The sequence below is a fragment of the Drosophila pseudoobscura genome, chromosome X, assembly GCF_009870125.1.
Source record: "Drosophila pseudoobscura strain MV-25-SWS-2005 chromosome X, UCI_Dpse_MV25, whole genome shotgun sequence".
Classification (NCBI taxonomy): domain Eukaryota; kingdom Metazoa; phylum Arthropoda; class Insecta; order Diptera; family Drosophilidae; genus Drosophila; species Drosophila pseudoobscura.
In genome coordinates, this window is record NC_046683.1 from 35,493,997 (window position 1) to 35,520,081 (window position 26,085).

The following is a 26,085-nucleotide window of genomic DNA, read 5'->3' on the forward strand; positions in this document are numbered from 1 at the left end:
TACGAAGCAGTAAAACTGTTTAGGGTCCTGAGAAAAACGTATCCTGCATCGAGATAAGTAGTTCTTATGGCATTGAGCATTAAGAACTGAAAAGTTTGACCGAGCTATTACATAACGCGAGTGAGAAGTAGGAGAGCCCACTTCTTGAAATTTTTATAAAGTCTTGATTTTAAGTTTTTTAGACTGGATAACTCTTTGGTAAACCAAGGGGGTTTTCCCGATCTAATCGGACGAGAAAGCGGGACACAAGAATAAAAAAATGTGCCAAGAGCATTGTAAAAAATGTTTGTGCCTTTTGTGACATCAGTGCACAAGTACAAAGCGGACCAATCAAAATCCATAATGATGACATTAAGCTTCGCAAACTTGGCTTTACGAAAGCAGCGGGCACGTTCAGTTAGCCTACTCGACCGAACCAATACAGTTGGTCGTATATCTAGCGAAACTTCGAAAGTAGTATGGTAGGCGTCTTCGGGTATAGTGAGCGGAAGGGCTCGGGTTAACAACACTAAGGTCGGATCCGAAACAAAGCACAGATCAAGCAATCGATCCAAGGAATTTTTCAGGGACAGGTAAAGCCAGCCGTCAACAAAGTCATGTCGTGACATGGGCACTAGGTTACTATACTTTTATGACATCAGTGCACAAGTACAAAGCGGACCAATCAAAATCCCTAATGATGACATTAAGCTTCGCAAACTCGACTTTACGAAAGCAGCGGACACGTTCAGGTAGCCTACTCGACCGATCCAATACAGTTAGTAATATATCTAGAGACAATTCGGAAGTAGGATGGTAGGCGTCTTCAGGTATAAGTGGGCGGAAGGGCTCGGACTAACAACACTAAGGTCGGATCCGATACAAAGCACAGATCAAGCAATCGACCCAAGGAATTTTTCACATGATTGACTTGAGACAGGGACAGGTTAAGCAAGCCGTCAAAGTCATGTCGGGACATGGGAACTAGGATACTAGACTCGTTTACCGAAGACCAAACAGTTCCTGGCAAGTTGAAGGCACCAAGAACTATCATATGATCTTTATCTGATAGCGAGGAAGAAACAGCGGTTAAAGCGGACAAGTGCTGCTCATAAATAGAGATATCCGAAAAAGGTGGAATATATGAGCATGTAATAAATGTAGCGAAAGCGGGAAGAATCAATTTTACACACAGGAATTCCAGTTCCTGTTGAACTTGGACTGTGAAGTATTCCGACGTGAAGTTAGAGTGCACTGCAATCAGAACCCCTCCTGCACGTCGAGACGAACGGTCCTTTCTAAAAGTTGTGTATCGACCTGACAAAACCTCGGAACTAAGAATGTCCGGCTTTAACCAGGTTTTGGCTTTAACCACAACGTTACCCCTCGTTTAAATTTGTATTTATTCAACTTAAATTTAAATTAATTGCCTGAGCTAAAACGGAATGTAACGATCGGGTACGTTGTGATCCGCGGCAAGGACCAATACACCGGATACCAAGGCAATGTATATGTAATCTTATAATTTATGTAACGTATTCAATATATTTTAAACGTAATTATACGTAAGTGCCGGAGTTGGTATAGTTTTTTTTATCGCTGTTCGCAAAAGAGACGGATTGATTTGGTTGTTAATGCAGTGAGAGGTGTATATCTCAATTTCACAACAGTCATATAAGGCGAGAAACACAGAGAAAACGAGGGGGAACGTTGTGAGTTGCTGCGGACACCGAAACTCTACAGTTATACCCCATACTAAGTCAGTATGGCTCTCCTCCGGCAGACGCCGCTTATATTAAACGACACGACAAAGAGTGCGTGCGAGAGACAGAAAATCAGTCTGAGCGTGACGTCGGGCGCTGCGTAGCCAGTGCAAATTGATTTGTTCCTTTTGGCTATAAAAATGATCTGATCTGATCCAGATTCGGCAATCTGATAGATATGGTGGTTATCTATGATTCTGCGTTTTTAGTTTTCTCGAATGTGCAATATTGTGGATGCAACAGATTTTCGTCCTTTGTGGGGTCGGAAGGGGGTGGGGCGAAATTCTGAGATATACGTTTTATGGTGAGATCTAACAGAAGTGCGGATACCAAATTTGGTTGCTCTAGCCTTAATAGTCTCTGAGATTTGTGGATGCCCCAGATTTTCGTCCTTTGCGGGGGCGGAAGGGGGTGTGTATGGTAGAGGGAATTATAATCCGAGCATAAGACCCTAAACGGTTCATGCAAGGAAGAATTTGATCTACAAAGTGGAAAGAACAACGGTATAAAATTTCTAGTCAGTCTAATAGGAATCGTGAAGTTTATGCGGCTCAACAGATCAGGGCTGTCCATGTCACCCCTGATCAAGTTGTGCATAAATATAACACCAAGCATTTTTCTACGGTTAACTAAGGATGGGAGGTTTACTAATAGCAGTCTACTAGAGTAAGATGGGAGTCTCACACCCGCATCCCAGTTAAGGCCCCGCAGAGCAAAGAGTAAAAAGTTTTTCTGTACTGATTCTATACGGTCCTGGTGTACTTTGTACTGAGGGCACCATACACAGGAGCCGTATTCTAAGATCGGACGAACAAGCGAGGTATAGAGAGTCTTTGTTATATAGGGGTTGTCAAATTCCTTTGACCACCTCTTTATAAACCCAAGCACACCCATGGCCTTATTTACCATGGTAGAAATGTGTTCGGAAAACTTTAACTTGGGGTCTAACATAACACCAATCATCCACCAGGATAATTCTCTTAAGAGAACAGCCAAATAGGGAGCCACAAAGGGGCTAGAACGATGAAATGTCATAACTTTGCACTTCGAGGCATTAAGGTGTAACAAGTTTGCGCAACATCATGACTGAAAGTTGTTGAGATCGGATTGCAAGCGAGAATGAAATGAAATGTCCTTATACTGGAAACAGAGTTTAACATCATCCGCATACATATGTATGTAATGTAATGTAATGTAAGTACTCGAGAGTATGTTAATACCGAAGACAAGTCATTAATAAAGAGTGTGAAGAGTAAGGGGCCTAGATGGCTGCCCTGCGGTACTGCCAAAGAAACCATTACTGGTGAAGAGCGGGAGTTTTTGAAGAGGACTCTTTGAGACCTGGAACAAAGATAGATAGAATCCATCTCAGGAGGTTGGGCGGAAACCCTAAAAGGTCAAGTTTATGCGCTAAAAGGGAATGGTTTACAGAGTCGAATGCTTTACTGAAGTCGGTGTAAATAACATCCGTCTGTAAGTTACCTTGAATGTCTTTAATAATGAAAGAGGTAAACTCTAACAAGTTCGTGGTGGTTAATCGCCGCCTTATAAATTCATGCTGAGGTGAAGATATAAGTGACTTGCAAAGATGTTGCAAGTGCGGAGTTAAAACCTTCTCAAACATTTCATGAAGTAGGGAACATTTATTTAACAAGGGACTGAAAATGCCGTTCGACTTCGGTAAACCGTATGGGTACGGATGACCAGAGTAGCTTTCCTCAGAATAGGTGGCCGATCATTATTTGCCGACGTATTACAAAATGATAGCGAGAATGGGTGTGCGTGCGGACGCTCTACGCTTACTGTTTAAGAAACAGTAAAACTGTTTAGGGTCCTGAGAAAAACGTATCCTGCATCGAGATAGATAGTTCTTATAGCATTGAGCATTAAGAACTGAAAAGTTTGACCTAGCCATTACATAGCGAGAGTGAGAAGTAGGAGAACCCACTTTTTGAAATTTTTTATAAAGTCTTGATTTTAAGTTTTTTTGACTGGATAATTCTTTGGTAAGCCAAGGGGGCTCCCTCGTGCCTTTTGGGTTCTAATGTTAGGACCCGCCATAGAACAGCTTTTTGGTCGCTCATGCAACATCTTGGTATTGTATAGTCTTTGGTATTGTATAGTCTTTGATATAAACAAAACGTCGAGAACCGACGGCGTTTGCATAATTTGTATAATTTATAATCAACCTGCTTAAGATAAGGAAATAAATGTGCAATTATATTATTATATATAGTCGAGAACCGACGGCGTTTGCATAATTTTTATAATTTATAATCAACCTGTTTAAAATAAGGAAATAAATGTGTAATTATATTATTGTAATATTTTATATTTTGTGGTATAAATCAAACAAATAACAGCTTTTATTTTGTTTCCCGCACCCTAGTGTACCATACCCCACCCCCTGCCCATTCTTCATTTATTTTGTGGCGGTAGGTCAGTCCATCAAAAGACCCGAAACAAGAACCAAACTCAAATTTCAGTTCTAGCGGCCAGCAACACTAAACATACAGTACATACAGTACACATAAACATAAAGTACGTGAGAATGCATGTGCACCCATACACTAAAACATGCTGGTGGCAAAACAGATCAGACCTGAGAGAGTTCAAAAAATCTGAAAAAACATACAATCACATATTTTTGTCGAAACATGACGATGACGTCACTCTGGGGTACGGATAGCGCAAGCCGGTGTGTGACACTTTCGTTGTATGAACTGGCACATCTATATACTGTATGGTTAGTGATAATACATATGTCCCTGTCTCCCTTCTCAAACCATAATCAGCCATTATATTTCGCTCACCTCCACCAGGGACAAATTTATTTATTCTTTTTGGCTATAATAATGATCTTATGTGATCCAGTAATCTGAATGATATGGTCATTCTTTATAGTTTTCCGTTTTCGGTTTTCTCCGGTCCTCAAATTTTTTGGATGCCACAGACTTACACTCTTTGTGGGTGGTACGGGGCGTGGATACATTTTTAAATAAGCTTGATTCAGTGTGATATCACAGGAGTTGTGCCTTAGCTTTGATTGTCTCTGAGAACTGGTCGACAAACCAGATGGAAAGACGGATAGACAGACAAACCGAAAGTCAGACATGAATATCGACTCGTCTATTAATTATGATCCAGAAATGATGCACTTTCTATCCCTATACTCTTTGAGTATCTGGCATAATAAAAATATATACATATATTGTATGTTCGCCTGTCGCTGTCGTTTTCACATCATTATCGACAAAATTTATTTTTGTAATTTCTCCCCATTCATACTCTTAAGAAGTCTGAAAGAAATATAACACCTCAAAAAAATTCTTGCCAAAACTTGGTGTTTTATCACCGTCTACTCTTGCCAGCGTTGGTCTCCCCTCTCCTCTTGGTCTTAGTTCTCTCATCCATGAATTAGAATGAGATACTGTATAAGTGTGAACGAACTAGTTTGCACGCGCATGATGTCATGTCAATTCAAATTGCGAGATATAAGTTATTATATTTCTTCTTCCATTTGAATGCGTGCCAACGTACAGTTTGTTTGTTCAATAGTGTTCCAGGAATTTTAAAAGCTGGAAAAAAGCAGAACGCTTGTTCCTGATCTAGCTCGGCACATGGCTCAAAAGCTGCCCGCAAATATATTTCACTGATGTTATTTCTGCACGGGAGGTATAAGAGGTTTCGGTTTCATATTTTTGTCTAGGAGAAACAGCGCCGTTAAGTCTATAGAATTGGATGCAGCTGTATCAAACAGACTGCTTTGATTTTATCAAGAATTTCCCATTCTTCCCATTTCCCCAAGTTCCAAGTTGTGTTTAATATTTACACTTCAGTAGGTAAAAATATGTTTGGTACTCTCAGAAATTGTTCACCTTTCATATATGAAATAATGATGAGTAAGTCGAAACTTCTACAAGAGGCTTAATTTTAGAGCGAAATTTTTTGTACAACCTTGCACAAAAAACAGGAAAAATAATGAAGGAAAGGACATGCTAATTTGCAGTGGTACTAGTCATGTACAATTTATGTTAATGCTTCATTATGTCACATATAATTTTCCTCTTGCGATTAAGATTCGTTATGTTGTTAAAAAAGTCGTTTGCTTTTTCATTTTCTCAAGGAAATTTCCTCCGTTTAGAAACGGATACATCTAGAGTTATGTGAAAGTGCGAGCAACCATTTGTTGCGTTTTTAGAAGTAAATCGGATACATTTTTCGAAAGTGAACACCAGATCCTTAATGATTGTCTTTACAAATAGTTTAGGTACAGCAGTTTGACCAAACCTTCTAATGCCGCATCTTAAAATATAATTTGTTGACCATTAGCAATTTAATTTTCAACATGCATGGTGTTTCATATCTTCAGACATTTTAAACACGCTGGTGCTGCACCTCCGATGTCTTGATCATCTTAAATCGTGCACTTTGAACTCTTTTTTTTCTTCAAAACAAGTAATTGAAAAAAAGTCATTTATATCAGGCTGTATTTTTACAGAACAGCCTGGTCAGCTGTTTTTGTTTGACAGAAAAGGTGAAAAAAAGAAAAATATCGATCAAATAAATTTCTGAGAACTGGAACTGGAACAAAAATCTCTTAATTTTAATGGACCTATAAAAACATGGCTTGACCCAAAATCTTCATTTTGCTACAATCTCTGCATTCCCGCCATGACTTGTAGATCTTTAATTTATTCACGTTTTTTTCACTGGTAATTGATAAGAAAATTTTAGCACAGGGGTAGCTTTGTGGTCCCATAACAAGGATATGCAATAATATTGGCGAACATTCTAACACCAGAAACCGTAAATTCCTGTTGAATTTTAAGGGAAAAATACAAATCATTAATAATCATTAAATATTCAGTTTTAATTTTTTGTTATCAAGAATAATGATTAAGTCTAAGTTTTATCAAATTATTCAAAAATATTGATTATCAGTGAAGAAAAATTTAATAAATTGAAATATTATCATTACCTAGTAATTTTTATTTTATAACTTATAATGATTACGGTCCCTTCAACATAACATTAGATGTGGAAGGTGTTTTGCAAGTGCATTCTGTTTGTTTGTACGTTTTAATTTACGCGACGTGGGCAGATCGCTGGCCGTGGCTAGTCAGCCCTAAATCTATATAGGTGCGTGTCGGTTTAAACCGGGTGTATACGTGTGTGTGTATGTGTAGCGTTCCGGGCTCTGAGGGAGTTCGCCCTGACACAACTCCGTTCTATGTAGTCGACACTATCATGTACTCCAGTGTTCCTCTCCAGGAAACCTGGCACGAATCCGGTGGCTGTAATGCGGGCCAGCAAAATTTACTGCATTAAACCCTATTTGGGTGGCCCGCCTTCCTTTTTCTTTTCTGTATTCACTTCCAAATTTCGGTTTTAACCACAAAATCCGCGTCGTATTAAACTCTATTTATGTGAAATATACAAAAATACACCAGACACAAAACAAAATGGAGGGATCAGAAATGGATCAGATATCTATTTGATTTTTTTTATTAGTAGTTTGCAGCCATTTAATAGAACTAATAGAAAACGAGAGGGAACGTTGTGAGTTGCTGCGGAGATCGCAACTCTACATTTATACCCGATACTTAGTCAGTATGGCTCTCCTCCGGCAGACGCCGCTTATATTAAACGACACGACAAAGAGTGCGTGCGAGAGATACAGAAAATCAGTCTGAGCGCTGCGTAGCCACTGCAAAATTTATTTGTTACTTTTGGCTATAAAAATGGTCCGATCTGATTCAGATTCGGCAAACTGGTAGATATGGGCATTCTCTATGATTATGCGTTTTTAGTTTTCTCGTATCTTCAATTTTGAAATCCACTTGAAAATTAAATTAAATAAAGAAAATAAAATTGCTTTCTTCATTCTGGCTATAATAATAATACGATCTAGTTCAGATTCTGCAGTCTACTAAATATAGTCATTCTCTTCTATTCTGCGTTTTTGATTTTCTCGTATCGTCAAAATTGTGGATGCCATAGATTTTCGTGCTTTGTGGGGGCGAAAGGTGGCGGAGCGAAGTTTTGAAATACACTTGTAACAGTGACATATCACAAAAGTCCGGATACAAAATGTCGGTGCTCTTGCTCTTATAGTCTTTGATCACTAGGCGTTCATAAGGACCAACGGAGGGACGGACGGACAGACAGACATGGCTATTGATGCTTATCAAGAATATATATACCTTATGGGGTCGGAAACGTTTCCTTCTGGAACACATTCATTTTTACCACAAATCTAATATAGCCCTATACCTTTAAAAAAAAAAAGTACCAAATCTATCAGAAGAATGCGTTTTGGTTCGGAGTGTGCATAAACAGATAAATTTTGTTGCCTAGTATAATTAAAGCAAATAAATTTTTTTCAAATACAGCTCAGAAATGGGGCAACATTTCAGCCTGCGAACTTCACGTAATGGGCTTCGACTTAGTGTCACTTGGGCCACTTGATGGCACGTTTACGTTGTAAAGTTACGTTCCAAGTTCCAGCATTGTCGGAAAGACCAAGAACTATCCTGTCCAGGAGTGCCTATATTTTCATACGGTCCACGACTGTATCACTGAGCAGTGATGCAATCGCAAAAGAGCGATAGGATTTCTTTCACGAGGCGGTGATTAGCTTTCTTGAGCGACAACAGAATTTGGTCTTTGAATGGAGCTTTCTATTCTTGGAGTGTTAAGATCGAGTTCCCCAGCCGGTCTCATTAATAATTCCAATCGGAATTATCTTCTTAGTCTTATGAAGTAAAGGAATTTAAAGAAACTTAAAAAATAAATTGTATGACTAAAAGGCTCCGGTAATGAAATTGGAATAAAGTAGATTATTTCTCTCGGAACTAGAGATAAAATAATAGTGTAGTGAAAGATATAAGCACGTAAAAAGTCTTATAAAGTTCTATTGTCTCACCTGGCCCATAAAAGCGTTTTCCTTTACTAACGTCGTACACATTTCCATTAACTGCCACTAAAACTCGACCATCAAGTTGGTTGCCATCGTACTGTCGTAGTTCCTTAACAGTAAAGTCGCGTCGTATTTTGGGAAGTTCTGGTAAAGTTTGTTTCTGAGCACTAGAACTTGGTACTTCGGTGCGATCGCGCACTATTTTGTATACAAGAAAGACTATTACAGTTAAAAGTGCTAGGTTCATCGGACTATACAAAATTTCACGTAGTATATTTCCAACAAACGAGGACTCGTCCAATGCTTCATGGCTAATAATATTTCCAGTTGTTCCAAGGTTTTGCGTTGAGTCCATATTCACCGCCTCTTTACGAAGTAAATTCACTGCGGTCATAGTATTATTATTAGAAAATTGACTTGTTAGTATTTTTTGCTTATTTTCACCTTAAACGCATACATTTATGTAAATAAATGTATATAAATAACGGTCAAGACAAGTTCCCTTTGAGGTCTGGTCACTGACAAAACAGAAAAACACCACGAAGGCTCTCTCACTGAACAGAACACTCTTTGTCTCTTCGCTTGTGTTATATTTTTCGTCCGTTCGGTTGAGCCGACACACGATCGTGTCTCACAATAAAAACTTCAAGACAAACATTTGATCAAGCGCTCGCAGAAAGTATCAGTAGATGGGCACAACAAAAAAAGTGTCTGCGTAACGTGTTGTTAGTTTCGTTCGTGTTTACGTTTATATATTTATATTTTTTGCATATTTTAAAATTTATTGTAATATATGGATTGTTATAGATTTCCAAACTTTTGTTCATTCGCTCGGTACAAAGTGCTTAATGAAAAACAGTAACAAAAGAGAAGTGTTAAAATTTAAATTTTAAAAAAATTTAAAATCTTTGCGTGAGCGTAGAGCTAACTGAGGAAAAACAGATTTTATCGGGACCTTTGTTACTCATAAATGAGAAAAATTTCGATTCCCGTGAATGAGTTTTTTATTTCAGATACCGGGAAAAAATCAACCATTATTTGCGAGATCTGCCCATATATAGACAGGGTGCGTAATTTATTATGCATGTCATTTTATTGTTATTGTTGTTATTTAAACATTAAATAACTTTGACGTTTACTAGCACTAACAGTTTATGTAACTAGTTTTTGAATACAAAATCAAACAATGGCCGCCTATATTGACTAACAAAATGTTAGACCTTAATATACATTGGTAAATGTAAAAGTTATTCAATGTTTACATATCAACATAAGAAAAGGCGCACCTTTTACACATCAATATGTATCTACTTAAATAGAACACCCCATTTAGTCAGTTTTTTTTATCACCGACTACTCACAAGCCAAGCACGTAAGAAACTCAATTTATTTGTATACCCGATAATCGAAAAGAGTATAGGGGTAGGGGAAAATGGATGTGTGTAACGCCCAGAAGGAAGAGTTTCCGAACCCATAAAGTACAGTGGCCACTTACGCCACAAGAACTACACCAAGCATTTAAACGAAAATCAAGAAAAGTTTTAATTTTACAGCTCCAATTTTTTGTAGAAAGTTCTATATGTCAGTGCTCTAATACAACAATAATCAAGTTATGAAAATATATATTCAGCGAAATAATTTAAAAATCTGAAATCATCTCCAAAATGTCCTGCTCATATACTTAACCCACCTGTTTAGTATTCCAGTACTCCTAGTATTTTTAATAAAGTTACTTTAATATTGAGTGGGATGACCTTTCTTCTTAAGAACAGTGGAGCAATGCTTTGGTATTGAATCTACAAGCCGTGAGTACTGTTGAGGGGTGATTTTCTTCCATTCTTCCTGTAAAATTCGGCACAAATCCTTTGAATTGTTGGTTTTTTTTTGGGCAACGACTTGGTTTAGAATTCCCCACAAGTTCCCTATACGGTATAGGTTGGTACTCTGCGGTGGCCATTGCAAAACTTTGATTCCCTCTTGGTTAAGCCACGACTTGACTATCCTGCAGAAATGTATCGGGTCGTTGTCCTGTTGAAATATCCAGGCAAGTGGCCAATTTTCGGCATATTCTCCAGATAAATTGTAACTAAGAATGTCTCTACATTTCGGCGTTCATTATGCCTGGAATCATCACCAGGGGACCGATAATTTGCCACTTGCCTGGATGTTTCAACAGGACAACGAAATTTGAACTTTTTTAACCAGTTTTTTCCAGGTAGGTAGTATATGAGCAGGACATTTTGGAGATGGTTTCAGATTTATGAACTATTTCGCTGAATATAAATTTTCATAACTTGGTTATTGTTGTATTAGAGCACTGACATATCGAACTAATTTGAGACAAAAAATGGGAGCTGTAAAATAAAAACTTTTCTTGATTTTCGTTTATTTCATTCGCTTGTATCTCTTGCTTAAGCCGTTTGTGATTTTTTCTTGTTCCTGCATTCTCCGCCCTTTGCTTAAATATCAACATTGTTGTCACTTTGTTTTGATATATCATCGATTCTCTTTAATTTGATTATACTTTGTGTTAATCATCAGTGTTTCGTTTGTAAACAAGTGTTTAATATAAATACAATATCGAACGTAACGCATCGGACTCGTGCAGGCAATTTGTTATTGTTTTTTACCCAGTCTGGTTTTCGTTATCGTTTCTTCGGTATGCACTGTTCTCGCGCATCAGCGTTTGCATCGCCCACACTCTCTCGAAAGCATAAGCGGGCCTGCTGCTCGCATTGTTGCTCTCACTCGCTCTGGATTGCCTATGCTCTCCTTTTTTTTGTTTCTGCTTTGGTGAGTTTACTGCTCGTTTCCTGCACTTCGTTGGATCATCTGCTGAATTGGATCTGAATTATTGCCGCTGCTGTTGATTGTCGGGCTCGCTCTGGTGTCTGCTCTCCCATTTTGCCTGTTCTCTCACTCTGTACTTTTAATATTCGTGCACAGTGATTGTACTACTGTCAATAATGGCAATTGTTTGCAAGACAAAGAAATGTGAATTTTGTGGTGTAATCATTGGTGATTCATTCCTTAGCTGCTGGCTGTGCGACAATTTTGCCCACATAAAATGTGCTGGTGGCGGAAATTTTGGACGGCTAAACGATCTGATCCCGAAACGTGGGCCTGTCTTGGTCATGTTTGTCTTGTCGGGAGATTCATCTATCTATCTTCATCTATCGGAAGCATTTGTTACTCCACGTGGTCATGCCTCGCCATTATCTGTAAATCCGCCAAGGCGGCTCCGGCTGTTGCTGCCAATTCTTCTGCCCCAGGACCGAGATATCTTTTAGGAGTGGCTCCACCATCACGATCTCGCTCGGGACTTCAACTTAGAGCAGTGGTCCCTCGGAAAGCAATATTTATTTCCCGTCTTATTCCTGAGGCTACAACGGAGGACGTTAAACAACATATTTCCTCTAAACTTAACGCTTCGCTTGATGATATAGTTGTGACTAAATTTACATTTAAACATAAGCGAAACATATAATCCTTTAAAATTCTTCCTGATTCTTTACTATCCAAATCTCTTGAACCGTCAATATGGCCTGAGCATACAATTATGCATGAGTTCCTTCACAGAGATTCGAACTCGAGTCCCAGAATTACCGAACCTGCTGCTCCAAGAAACTGATGTACCATTTTTCTATTCACTATCAGAACGTTCGCAGTTTTTTTTGGCAAATTGCGTCAAATTTATACAAAAAGTGCGTCTTTTGATTTCGATGCCATCGCTTTTACCGCAACCTGGCTTAACTCTTATATTAATGATCATGAGAATTTCATTGACAAATTCCCTATTTATAGAATGGACCTCCCATCTTTAGCAGGTGGGGTTCTGATTGCAGTCAAATCTGATTTCTCATCTGAGTTATTCCCATTTAATAACATCCATGGAATTGAATTTGTTGCAGTCAAAGTTCGGATGGGCTCGACATTTTTCTATTTAACCTGCTCCTACATTCCTCTCAGTTCTGATGCTGAGATTTACTTAAACCACCTCTCAGCAATTAATACTGTCGTATCTGCATTAGGTTGCAATGACCAAATTATTGTCATGGGGGACTTTAACCTCCCATTTCTTTCTCGGCTGCCTTGCGGTGACGCTAAACTGTTGTTTCGCAATTGATATAATTGGGATTCCCTTGTCCAAATTAATGCCGTTAAAAACATTAGGGACAGACTTCTTTCACCTCATGTTTGTTAACAATGCTTCTCTTGCTACGGTATCCAGAGCAAGCCCAATATCATTCCCTGAAGATCCTTACATTACTTTGTCGATATCTCTTGAGTGTACCCGATCTGGTTGTGCTGACGGTTCCATGGCTTCTTGCCTTCGCAAAACATACTTTATCGATTTAGATCTACATCTCTCGCGTGTTGATTGGTCGTTTCTTTATTCATTACCGAATATAGATGCAACTGTTAACTCGTTTTATAGCTCTATTTACTCCGCCCTTAATACATTTGTTCCAGATATCACTGTACCTGTATCGTCCAAGCCTTCCTGGTTCTCCAAGTATTTGTCATACTTGAAAAATCATGAAATCATGTCCTCGAACGAATTTCGAGTTCGAATGGCCTCCGAGTCCTTTTTGATGTGTTTTAACAGCTATATAGCTGCAACAGTAAATAAAGCTAAGGGTGTTTTAGAGTTCATCAAGCGTTGATCCAAGGAGTTTGACGACTCGTACGTTACGAAACAACTGTATATCTCGTTAGTACGTCCTATATTTGAGTATTGTTCTTGTGTGTGGAGCCGGCAGTGTAAAGAGCAGAAGGTTTTTATTGAATCCGTGCAAAAGAAAAAGAAATAGTAACTTTAACTGGGTCTAGGCTAAATCTAATTGACCTGCCGTCGTTGCACCATCGCAGAATATGCAATGGCGTAATGTTCGTGCATAAGCTCCTTCTCTGGATTTTTGACTCCCAAACTCTCTTGGGTCAGATTGACTTGGCCGTCCCATCTAGACCTACCCGTATTTTTAGGCCAATCCGTTTACCCATATGTAGGTCTAATTATGCCGAACATGAACCTTTTAGGGTTATATGCCATAATTATAACTCCCTCTGTCATACCTTATCCCCTGAACTATCCCTTAAACTAATAGCATGCAATATTTATAATCACCTAAATTCAAATAACTTTTAACTTCTGTTTTTTCCTTCTTTTGTAATTATGTACCATTATTAACAGATAATTCTTAATTTAATAAATAAATAAAAAACGAGGGGGAACGTTGTGAGTAGCTGCGGACACCGCAACTCTACAGTTATACCCGATACTAAGTCAGTATGGCTCTCCTCCGGCAGACGTCGCTAATACTAAACGAAACGATAAAGAGTAAGTCTGAGCGTAACGTCGGGCGCTGCGTAGCCACTGAAAATCGATTTGCTCTTTTTGGCTATAAAAATGATCCGATTTGATCCAGATTCAGCAATCTGATAGATATGGTCGTTATCTATGATTATGCGTTTTTAGTTTTCTCGAATCTACAATATTGTGGATGAAACAGATTTTCGTCCTTTGTGGGGGCGGAAGGAGGTGGGGCGAGATTTGGACACGAAACGGTCAAGGTCCGATATCACAGGAGTGTGGATACCAAATTTGGTTGCTCTGGCTCTTATAGGTTCTGAGATCCTTGAACTCATATATTGCAATTGGCAAAACCGACCATGAAACCTGTGTGTTAGAGAGAGACAGAGCGAGAAAGAATGAAAATGTTTTCTTGATTCTGGCTATAATAATTATACGATCTGTTTGAGATTTTACACTTTAGAAGATATGGCTATCCTCTACGATTCTGCTTTTTTGGTTTTATCGTATCTTTAAAAATGTGGATGCCACAGATTTTCGATCTTTGTTGGGGGCGGAAGTGGGCGGGGCGAAGTTTTGAAATAATTTTGTAGCAGTGACATATCACAGAAGTCTGGATCCAAAACATCGTTGCTCTAGCTCTTATAGTCTTTGAGCACTAGGCGCTGATAGAGACGGACAGACGGACGGATGGACGGACAGACAGACAGGGCTCCATCGACTCGGCTGTTGATACTGATCAAGAATATATATACTTTATGGGGTCGGAAACGATTCCTTCTGGACGTTACACACATCCACTTTTACCACAAATCTAATATACCCCAATACTCATTTTGAGTATCGGGTATACAAATCTTGGTTCTTGTGGCTTAAGTGTATGAGCACCACTGTATATACATATATATATTCTTGATCAGCATCAATAGCCGAGTCGATGTAGCCATGTCTGTCGGACCGTCCATCTTTTGACGCCTCGTTCTCTTCTATAAAAGCTGATGAAAATCAATTTGATGTACAGAGTCCTGCGATATCAGACTGACCCCCATAAAGGACAAGAGTGGGATGTGAAGATACTAGAAATCCGAAATCAGAATTCCCATATCAAGCAGATTGCCATGTTAGATCAGATCGGATCTTTATAGACAGGAAGGAATAAATAAAATTGCAAAATTTTAACGCCTTCCACGCGCTTACTCATTCTCAGCTCGGAAAAATATTTCTCACGGGTATAAATAACGGTCATCATTTTTTCTGAATGGTCAGCGTATTTGTTGCCGTTTCTCCAATCGTAGTCTATGGTTTCTGGTGTGCTATGATGGAGCTGATACTCTGAAACTTAACTTGTATATAAATATTCTTTGACAGGATGACTAGCTAGGTTTATATAACCGTGACAATGTCTTTTTGGCGCCTGTGAGAAGTTTTAGGTATATGGATGATGGAGCACTAAGCATAGAAACAGACAGTCGGGCAACATGGCTAAATCAACTCAGGTGTTAATAATGATTGCCAATTTCATCAATAATAAGTATTAATTACAGACCTGAATGGCTTCACGCACAACTATAGTCTAATAGAATGAGTTCAAATTTAATTGAGTCAGCGCGAAACGCATAATAAAACGAATTGATATCGATGCGAGTGTGTGTTGAACCTCACAGCGTTCGGCATTCTAAAGGACTTTAGATAACGAAATGAATAGTTTGACACAACCAAAGACATTCTAATTACTCTAATTATTGTATGCGGAATGTTTTCTTTTATTACTAAATTGATGAAGTTCTTCCTTTCTTGTGTTTTCTTAGAAACACAATGATTAAAAGATTTCGCTACATCCAGAAAAAATACCGTTAAATTAAATCTATTTTATTATGACTTTACAAGAAATAACCATAAAATTTCATTGAAATAGTGATTTTTAAAAAAGTCGAAAAAAATAATGGAACTTAAATTAAAGCCCCTTACATTTTGTACATGTTTCTTGAGGTTTGATATTAAGTTTTTAATCATTTTTTCTTTATTTCGTCCTTACTCTGGCATGGCATGGCCATATTGACCAGGTCCTGACAACTCTTCGATAGGATTTGAACCTTCCCTTTTTCAGTGGGATTAAGATGCAGCGACTGAGTTGGACATGGCAAAAAGTCGAACTCTTTGGATGCAACCCAATCCATACCGGCCTTTCTTAAGTGTTTGGAGTCATTATGCCGCTTAAAAATCCTTTTAACAGGTATTTTTCAACTGAAATATGGATGAAAGTATTCACAAGTTTGCCGATTTACACGTTTTAGCTCAATACGTGAACGACAGAATTTGATGTATTAGCCTATATAGCCTAACGATATTTTTTCAATATTTTGTGAGGTACTCGGGTTTCTGTGAACGCCAAACTAATTTTTTGTAGTCTATCTGACCATATACTACATTACTCTAATCAGTCACAGCATGTTTCGACAATGTGACACAGTCCACTGCATATGTATTCGTTTTGCAAACTTGAGTCGTGCACCCTTGTCTTGTACTCTTTGACACAAACGCGTAGCTTTCTAGGTTTTTTTTTGCATGAGGAAATGAGTTCATGTGTATTTGTCTAAAGTCATAAAAAAAAATTACTGTTAAGTAACGTGATTTTTTGTATTCTATTGACGTTTCGGCACTACTATGTCCATTACCACGACTGAACATTTCAAAATGCAGGCGAAAAAATGTCGGCTTTGAATTTTTGAATAAACGTTGTGCGAACAAGTCTTATGCAGTGTTGTGTTGCTCATGATTGAGTAAACAAAAAAGAGTTGTTCACTTATGTGAGCAACTGAACATGTTCCTTCCAAACTGTTCTTTTTTGTTCACTTGTTCTTTGTTGCTCACTTGCTCTTTTTTGCTCACTTGTTCTTACTTGCTCACTTGTTCTTTGTTGCTCACTTGTTATTTGTTGCTCACCTGTTCTTTTTTGCTCACTTGTTCTCTACTCACTTTTTGCGCAATTTTGCTCCTCAAAGAGCATTTTGCATTCTGGCAGCTGCTCATATCTGCTTTTACTTCACACTTTTTGTATTACCTGCAAAACTGTTCTTCTTCTGTTATTCTTTTGAAAATTCAGTATGACGCCAATTCGAAGTATATTCGATAAAATTTGGAATCATTGCAATTTTTGTTTTTTAGTTATAAATGTTTGTTTAAAATTTAAATGTAACGTATTTTATTTGTGTCCAAATCTGTGGTGCTTAGTGATCTGTGCGTGAACAGTGAGCAAGTGAGCAATATGAGGGAGTTGACTCACTTACTAAAAAAGAACAAGTGAACATGTTCACCAAAATGAGCAATGTTTACGCAACACTACAGACGACTGACAACATAGAACAAATATTTCTATGCTCTGTAAATGCTTTATGTTATGCATAATTTATTCTTCATCGTTCGTTTTCGTTCGATATTTTTTGGTCATCGTTCTTTTTTGTTCATTGTTCATTTTTTGTTCTTTGGTCTGTTTTGTTCATCGGTCTGTTTTGTTCTTAGTTGAATTTTAAAGTATCATATCTAGTTATAAGCTTATATGTAAAAAATGCACAATTCATTGACGTTTTAACTTCTTAAATTTATTTTAATTTTTACTTAGTACTTGATATCGTTAGGACACAACCAACAGTTTCAATTAAGTATCTCGTTTTCCATTTTTTATGTATTATGTTGCTCATGAGTGAGTGAACAAAAAAGAGTTGTTCACTTAAGTGAGCAACTGAAGATGTTCCTTCCAAGCTTTTTTGTTCACTTGTTCTTTTTGCTCACTTGTTCTTTGTTGTACATTTTTTTCACTTGTTCTCTACTCACTTTTTGCGCAATTTTGCTCCTCAAAGGGCATTTTGCGATCTGGCAGCTATTGCTCATATTTGCGTTTACTTCACACTTTTTGTATTACCGGCAAAGCTGTTTACTCTTTCAAAAATTTAGTATGTCGCTTATTCGGAAGTATAGTGAAATTTGGAACCATCTGTGCATGAATAGTGAACAACTGAGTGAGCAAGTCAGCAACTGAGCAAGTGAACAAGTGAGTAACTGAGCAATATAAGAGAGCAAGTGAGCACTATGAGTGAGTTGACTCACTTACTAAAAAAGAAAAAGTGAAAATGTTCATCAAAATGAGCAATGTTTACCCAACACTACTACACTCAAGAATCCTTTCATTTTCATAGTCGAATTTATTTACATATGTACACTACAGAATTTCTAGATATTTCTAAATTTCAGCCATTTAAAAAATGTAACACTGTGCTATAGGCTTTGTATCAGTTATAAAAACACAGTACTATACATTCGCATGGATGAATGCTCATATATACAAATGTACATACATATGTATGTATGTATATTGCAAACATGAATGCAACTTCTCTGATCTGCATGCATGCCATTTACAAACACATATATGTACATATGTATATGCACTCTATGCGTCCCGATAACTAAACTTACCTTATAAACACAGGTCTAAAATATATAAATACGTGTATTCTTTAGCAACCATACCAGTTTTAACTATGGAAACGTGTAATAATAGATACTGATTTACAAAATAGTTTTAGAAAAATTGTAACTATATGAATAGTGACTGTTGTTTTGTAGCAGACTAAAGGTCAAAATAGGGATGTAAGAAGTGTACGTGCAAACTATCGCAAGTTCAAATAAGCTCTATGTTGGCACAGTGGAATATACGTACGAAAGCGTAATATTCTAAGCACACTGGGAACATCCCGGCGGAACGGTGGAAATTTTCGACAGATGTGAAACACCGATTCACTCTGGCACGCACAGACGCACTCCACCATCCGTCACAGAACAGATGATGCACATAATATAATAAAGTTTTGGTCTGAATATGCAATTTCAACAAGTTTAAATTAGTAGATTATTTTTTTTATTGGCTATAATAAAACAATACATACATATATGAACGATAAGCGTTACTATTTGGACGTTTGTTGTTGGTTTGGCCTTGGCTGCTCGCAATTTAATGGAGTATCTCTAGCTTGGCTTCCTGGTACTCTTCATGAAATTTCTGATGCTCGTTCTGGACTTCAAGCATTTCAGAAAAATCTCTAGAGGATATTCCAATTTAATCCGTACTAGAACCGTAGATAGACCTGTCCTGGTCGATATTAATGAAATCCTTTCGCGACCCGCGGAAATCCGCAGTATTTTGTTTTTTTATACCCGATATACCCAATATATAAGATTTGTGCTGAAAATGGATGTGTGTAACGTCCAGAAGGAATCGTTTCCGACCACATAAATATATATATTCTTGATCAGCATCAATAGCCGAGTCGATGGAGCCCTGTCTGTCTGTCCGTCCATCCGTCCGTCTGTCCGTCCCTATCAGCGCCTAGTGCTGAAAGACTATAAGACCTAAAGCAACGACGTTTTGGATCCAGACTTCTGTGATATGTCACTGCTACAAGAATATTTCAAACTTCGCCCCGCCCACTTCCACCCCCACAAAGGGCAAAAATCTGTGGCATCCACAATTTCGACGATACGAGAAAACTAACAACGCAGAATCGTAGAAGATGACTATATCTTCTATCTGAACCAGATCGTATAATTATTATAGCCAGAATCAAGAAAACCATTTCATTCTTCCTCACTCTGTCTCTCTTTAACACATAGGTTTCATGGTCGGTTTTGCCAGTTGCAATATATGAGTTCAAGGATCTCAGAACCTATAAGAACCAGAGCAACCAAATTTGGTATCCACACTCCTGTGATATCGACCCTTGACCGTTTTGTGTTTAAATTTCGCCACACCCCTTCCGGCCCCGCAAAGCACGAAAATGTTGGGCATCCTCAAATCTCAGAGACTATTAAGGCTAGAGTAACCAAATTTGGTTTCCACACTCCTTTTAGATCTCACTATAAAACGTTTATCTCAAAATTTCGCCCCATCCCCTTCCGCCCCCACAAAAGACGAAAATCTGTTGCATTTACAATAGTGCAGAGTCGAGAAAACGAAAAACGCACAATCATAGATAACCACCATTTCTACCAGTTTGCCGAATCTGGATCAAATCGAATCATTTTTATAGTCAATAGGAAAAAATCAATTTACAGTGGCTACGCAGCGCCCGACGTCACGCTTAGACTGATTTTCTGTATCTCTCGCACGCACTCTTTGTCGTGTCGTTTAATATAAGCGGCGTCTGCCGGAGGAGAGCCATACTGACTAAGTATCGGGTATAAATGTAGAGTTGCGATCTCCGCAGCAACTCACAACGTTCCCTCTCGTTTTCTATTAGTTCTATTAAATGGCTGCAAACTACTAATACAAAAAAAATCAAATAGATATCTGATCCATTTCTGATCCCTCCATTGTGTCTGGTTTATTTTTGTAATTTTTATATAAATAGAGTTTAATCCTTTTGTATACAGTATATAACGCTTTATCTAGCTAGTAATACGAACCCCGTCAGAGCCCGGAACACTACACATACACACACACACACGTATACACCCGGTTAAAACCGACACGCACCTATATAGATTTAGGGCTGACCAGCCACGGCCAGCGATCTGCCCACGTCGCGTAAATTAAAACGTACAAACAAACAGAATGCACTTGCAAAACACCTTCCACACCTAATGTTATGTTGAAGGGACCGCAATCATTATAAGTTATAAAATAAAAATTACTAGGTAATGATAATATTTCAATTTATTAAATTTTTCTTCACTGATAATCAATATTTTTGAATGATTTGATAAAAAAATTAAAACTGAATATTTAATGATTATTAATGATTTGTATTTTTCCCTTAAAATTCAACAGGAATTTACGGTTTCTGGTGTTAGAATGTTCGCCAATATTATTGCATATCCTTGTTATGGGAGCACAAAGCTACCCCTGTGCTAAAATTTTCTTATCAATTACCAGTGAAAAAAAACGTGAATAAATTAAAGATCTACAAGTCATGGCGGGAATGCAGAGATTGTAGCAAAATGAAGATTTTGGGTCAAGCCATGTTTTTATAGGTCCATTAAAATTAAGAGATTTTTGTAATAAAAAAACAACATATACGGTCCAGTTCTCAGAAATTTATTTGATCGATATTTTTCTTTTTTCACCTTTTCTGTCAAACAAAAACAGCTGACCAGGCTGTTCTGTAAAAATACAGCCTGATATAAATGACTTTTTTTCAATTACTTGTTTTGAAGAAAAAAAAAAGTTCAAAGTGCACGATTTAAGATGATAAAGACATCGGAGGTGCAGCACCAGCGTGTTTAAAATGTCTGAAGATATGAAACACCATGCATGTTGAAAATTAAATTGCTAATGGTCAACAAATTACATTTTAAGATGCGGCATTAGAAGGTTTGGTCAAACTGCTGTACCTAAACTATTTGTAAAGATAATCATTAAGGATCTGGTGTTCACTTTCGAAAAATGTATCCGATTTACTTCTAAAAACGCAACAAATGGTTGCTCGCACTTTCACATAACTCTAGATGTATCCGTTTCTAAACGGAGGAAATTTCCTTGAGGAAATGAAAAAGTGAACGACTTTTTTAACAGCATAACGAATCTTAATCGCAAGAGGAAAAAATTATATGTGACATAATGAAGCATTAACATAAATTGTACATGACCAGTACCACTGCAAATTAGCATGTCCTTTCCTTCATTAGAAATATTTTACTTTTAACGCAACCTGAAATTTGGACCTGAAACAATAGGTAAATGCAAAAACACTTTGCGCCTTCGTGATAAAAGCTGAATCCGGTAAAGGAAACGTTTTGCATAAATATCTTATTTAATTTGGTCTTCAAAATTAGGTGAGGAAACAGCCAGATGAAGTTTAACTTTCTCCAAAATCATTTTGAAGGTATGTTTGATATGATTTTAAGAATCTGAAAGCTTGATCAATAGAATTAAAGTTTTTAATATGCATGGTTCTACTCACAGTTCGTCAGATATGATTAACAGACGGGTGTTGCAACTAAGATGTCTTGATCCTCCTAAATCGCGCACTTTCTGCCGTCTTTTTGCGTCTTCTATATCGACTACAACTTTTCTACTATCACGCTGTATATTCATAAAACAGCCAGGTAAGCTGGTGTTTGCCAGTAACGATGATAAAATTAAACAAATCGATGACAAAAATTTGTGAGCGCTTAAAAAGAAAAAACAGAACATTTCGGCTGAGAACGCAAAGTACATAAGTAGTTTTTTAAATTAGTATATTCTAGAGTTATATATGGCATATTGAGTGTGTTGGACTAACAAAGTGGAATGCGCTGCTGATCTAGCTGGTTCGTGATGGAGCGGCGCCAACCGAACGGCAGAGCTGAAAACCTGGAATCCAATCCAGCTAATTCCTTTGGCACGTCTATACTATACCGTATGGTTAGTGGTTCTGTTCATTGAGAGAGCGAGTATGCGTGGTGTTTTCTGCTTTCTCAGTCAACAGATCGCAGAAGAAAAATTTGTTCACAGCTATTTGCTTGGTATACATTTGAGACTGGGTTTTCATGAGATATTCAGTAGAACGTTTTTTATACATTAATTGGCTATTTGCTTCATTCTATTGTTCCGAGCTAACTCATTCCCGCTAACTTGACGAGTTTTTGAAATGTTCATTCGTATATTCCATGGTTTTAAAGAGGAGTTTCTTAAATAAAGAAAAAACAATGCTTTCGGTAACTTGTAAGGCTCCGGTCAATATTGCAATAATTAAATATTGTGAGTAAACCACATTAAGTTTTTAAGTACAAGTTTAAAAAATTACGTCTATTTCCCAGGGGGAAAACGTCATGAAGAATTAATTCTACCCATTAATGATTCAATTAGTATGACACTTGGCACAAACGAGGTAATTATTGACTACAGTGGAGAAAAAGCTGTTTGTAAATATGTAGTTCACGATTAAATATTGCATTTGAGCCAATCAACAATAGGCAATACAAAAGATTACGTTGTACCAATACTTTATTATATTAGTATTATTATTATTAAACATGTATTTTTTTATGATTTAAGCTTGTTATAAACGATTCATCAGCAGCATGTCTAAATGTGACGCATAAAATCCAATTTCAATTCATATATAATAATATAATTCATATATTCCCATGCCGCAGAGAATATAAAATCCATTTAAATATTCTCGCTCATGACGTTAGAGCTTCTGCTATCTCTCTGTGCACTCTCTGACAAAAGCTCGGCTCATATGTATGTATGTATGTAAAGTATATATGTACATATGTATGTACATATATTTTTGATCAGCATCAATAGCAGAGTAGATTAAGCCATGTCTGTATGTCCGTCCCAATGAGCGCCAAGAGCGCCAATGAGATATGTCACTGTTACAAGTGTATTTCAAAACTTCGCCCAGCCCCCACGAAAGACGAAAATCTGTGGCATCCACATGTTTAAAGTCAATAGAAAATTAAAAATAAATTATACAGAATTACTATATCTTCTAGACTGCAGAATATGAACCAGATCATATTATTATAGCAAGAATGAAGTAAAAAAATTTCATTCTCTCTCGCTCTGTCGCCCTCTAACACACGTTTTCTCGTCGGCTTTGCCTCGCGCTCCAGATGTGCGCCTATATCTCGGAAAGTAAGAGCTAGAGCAACCAAATTTGGTTTCCACACTCTTGTGATATCGCACCTGCACAAGTGTATTTCAAAATGTCCCACTCCCTTCCGCCTTCGCACAGTTCGAAAATCTGTGGCATCCACAATTTTGAAGATACGATAAAACCAAAAACGTAGAATCCTAGAGAATGACCATATCCTTTTGACTGGATCAGATCAGATTGTTATTATATCTAGAAAGAGAAAATCAATTTGCAGTTTCTGTGAAAACCTCTCTCTCTCTTTCTTTCTGTCGGAGAAGAGCCATACTAACTGAGTATCGGGTATACATACATATGTATATGTATTTCTTGGGTGAGTGAGTGTTCATTTGCTTAACTTGCGGAATATACAAAAGAAAATATGTAGAATAGCGCAACTGAATGCTGCAGCGTGCGGACCAAACCTGCATCCTTAGAGTCAAAAAGCTCCACATGCTCCTGATGCATCGTTTACAACCAGCTTTAAGAATGTAATTTTAAGCAAACTATCTAAAAATTCAATAAAAGCCCACTTTTCTCACAGTAAATATGAAAGTGCCTTATGCAAGAGTCCCGCAAAATGCTCATAAACGATCCGTTTGTGAGCTTCCATTGCGGGTCCAATGCGAGCGGGTTAAGTCTCGCATTTGACTCGAATGCGATATCATTTCTAGATTCTACAGCATGCCCGGTAGGTTTTCAAAACTCTAGTAGTATGTTTATTTAATTTCTGGATCGTTGCTCCCTTAAAATGTTCTATAGATCTTCTATAGAATGCAGGGCACTTAAACATAATTTGTTTCGATGTTTCCTGCCTAATTTCAAAGAATCTACAGGTGTCTATACTACATATAAAATATCTCTTTAACTTCCGTATGTCGTTCTTATATAACTTGAGAAGTCGCATCGAGCGCTTCTTTTCCGGGATGAGAAATTTCTTGTCGTGCCTTTGAACTACAAAGTCGTTCCAGTGCTTGATTTTTTTCCTTTTCCTTCTTTCCTAAGCCCATCGAATCAAACAAGTATAAATCACAAAAGATTAAAGATCTCAAGAAATATAATTGATGGCATGGAAAACTAAGAGGAGTACAATTCAATTCAATTAAATTTCTTATTAGATTGGCATTCGCAATGACAATCAACAAATCACAAGGCCTTGATTTTTACATATGTTCTTGCGTGGGCAAACCTCGAGCTTATTTCAGTGGGGTAAGGACGGACTGAACAAAATATCGTCCACCTAATTGCTCTTCGAAATTAATATCGATAATTTAAATGGCTTGATTTAAGCTTCGGCTAGCAGGTTATTAGTAGGTGTCTATTAGTATTAGTAGGCCGGCTATCAATGCTGCATTTGTGATTTGAGTTGTGATTTCGGTGCATATCCATATACAGGTAAAAATAAATCTATTCTGGTTATGATTGTGGATCTAATAATACGGATCATTATTGTGGGGTAACTATTGTATTTTAACGAAGAGAGATGTTTAACAATGCCTAGTGGTGAAAAAAGATGATGTCAGTGAGAGCTATAAGCTATAAAAAAATAGGATAACGGAGATATGGGAGCTCCTTGGGAAATCCTATGGCTAAATGCCAAGGTTTTTGGTAAAGTTTTTAACGTATTGTAGAAATTGAGGGTCTATTTTCTATTCTTGCAATTGATGTATAACAGTGCGGATTCCAATTTTGTCATGTACACGTAAATGATATGAACAGGTGCCGCTCAATTTATGTGCATTGTATGTACTGCAAAGGCTTTCGAAGTTTTCTGAACAATTTTTCAGATTTGTATCTGCATTTATGCAGGCTAATATTCTTGCTGTTTCCATACTGCACAGTCCGTTAATTCTCGCTCACTCCGCTAGGGTCCACCACACTAGACGAGAAAAAGAGAGCGTGAGAGAAAGAGCGAGCACATGATAAGATTTTAAAATACCTATGTACAAAAACGGATGTGGAGGCTGGTAACACTGGCTCGCGTGGGAGCTCCTTTCATTATTAAAAAAATCAACCAAAAGTTTAATAACAATTGCACTTGATAATAATAGCAAAATATCACCGATCAGACGTATGTCATATCGCGTTTTGCATGGAAATATCTCGAAATAAACAACAAACCACCAAAAAATACAAATCGCGCTCGGCGAACAAAAACAACAAAAAACGCGCGAACGCAGCAGCACAAACAAAATCTGTAGTCGGCATTTTCATGAAATCAGTTTAAGCACCTGGATCCTAAGAAGCATGGCAAGCATAGGAAAGACAAGGATGGCCACGGAGAAGGCGACGGGAGTTAAAATTCGCATGGAAACGCTGAAAAAAAGGGAAGGAGAAGCTAAAACCGCCATGCGGGTAGGAGTAAAGATGGCGGCAAAAACGGCTCCGCAGCTTTTGGCTTCTAAACTGTTGTGCAAGAAACCAAACTTGTCGACGAACGTGTCGACAAACATGTCCACGAACACGACAACAAGCATGACATCAAAC

The 26,085-nt window shown here is 37.7% G+C and overlaps 2 protein-coding genes across 6 annotated transcripts in view; one reads left to right on the forward strand and one right to left on the reverse strand.

Annotated features, from left to right (window-relative positions):
* Positions 1–18,639, reverse strand: part of MSBP (membrane steroid binding protein) — a 41,970-nt gene extending 23,331 nt beyond the window's left edge. Inside the window, exons 1-2 of one of the 5 annotated variants that reach the window (XM_033384199.1) lie at positions 18,506–18,639; positions 8,671–9,048 (exon numbers count right to left, since the gene is read on the reverse strand). In XM_033384199.1, the coding sequence (XP_033240090.1) occupies positions 8,671–9,019 (349 nt within the window). In that variant the 5' untranslated portion in view covers positions 9,020–9,048; positions 18,506–18,639. Of the gene's footprint in view, positions 1–8,670; positions 9,049–16,954; positions 17,001–17,809; positions 17,856–18,132; positions 18,179–18,451 lie in introns of those variants that run through there. The other 4 variants (XM_033384198.1, XM_033384195.1, XM_033384197.1 and 1 more) reach the window with 4 other exon arrangements.
* Positions 18,640–22,553: 3,914 nt separating this feature from the next.
* The window catches only part of LOC26533243 (diphosphomevalonate decarboxylase-like), a 62,861-nt gene continuing 59,329 nt past the window's right edge, over positions 22,554–26,085 (forward strand). The window contains exons 1-2 of the mRNA XM_033384194.1: positions 22,554–22,712; positions 22,772–22,842. Of these exons, the coding sequence (XP_033240085.1) occupies positions 22,622–22,712; positions 22,772–22,842 (162 nt within the window). The 5' untranslated portion in view covers positions 22,554–22,621. The remainder of the gene's footprint in view (positions 22,713–22,771; positions 22,843–26,085) is intronic.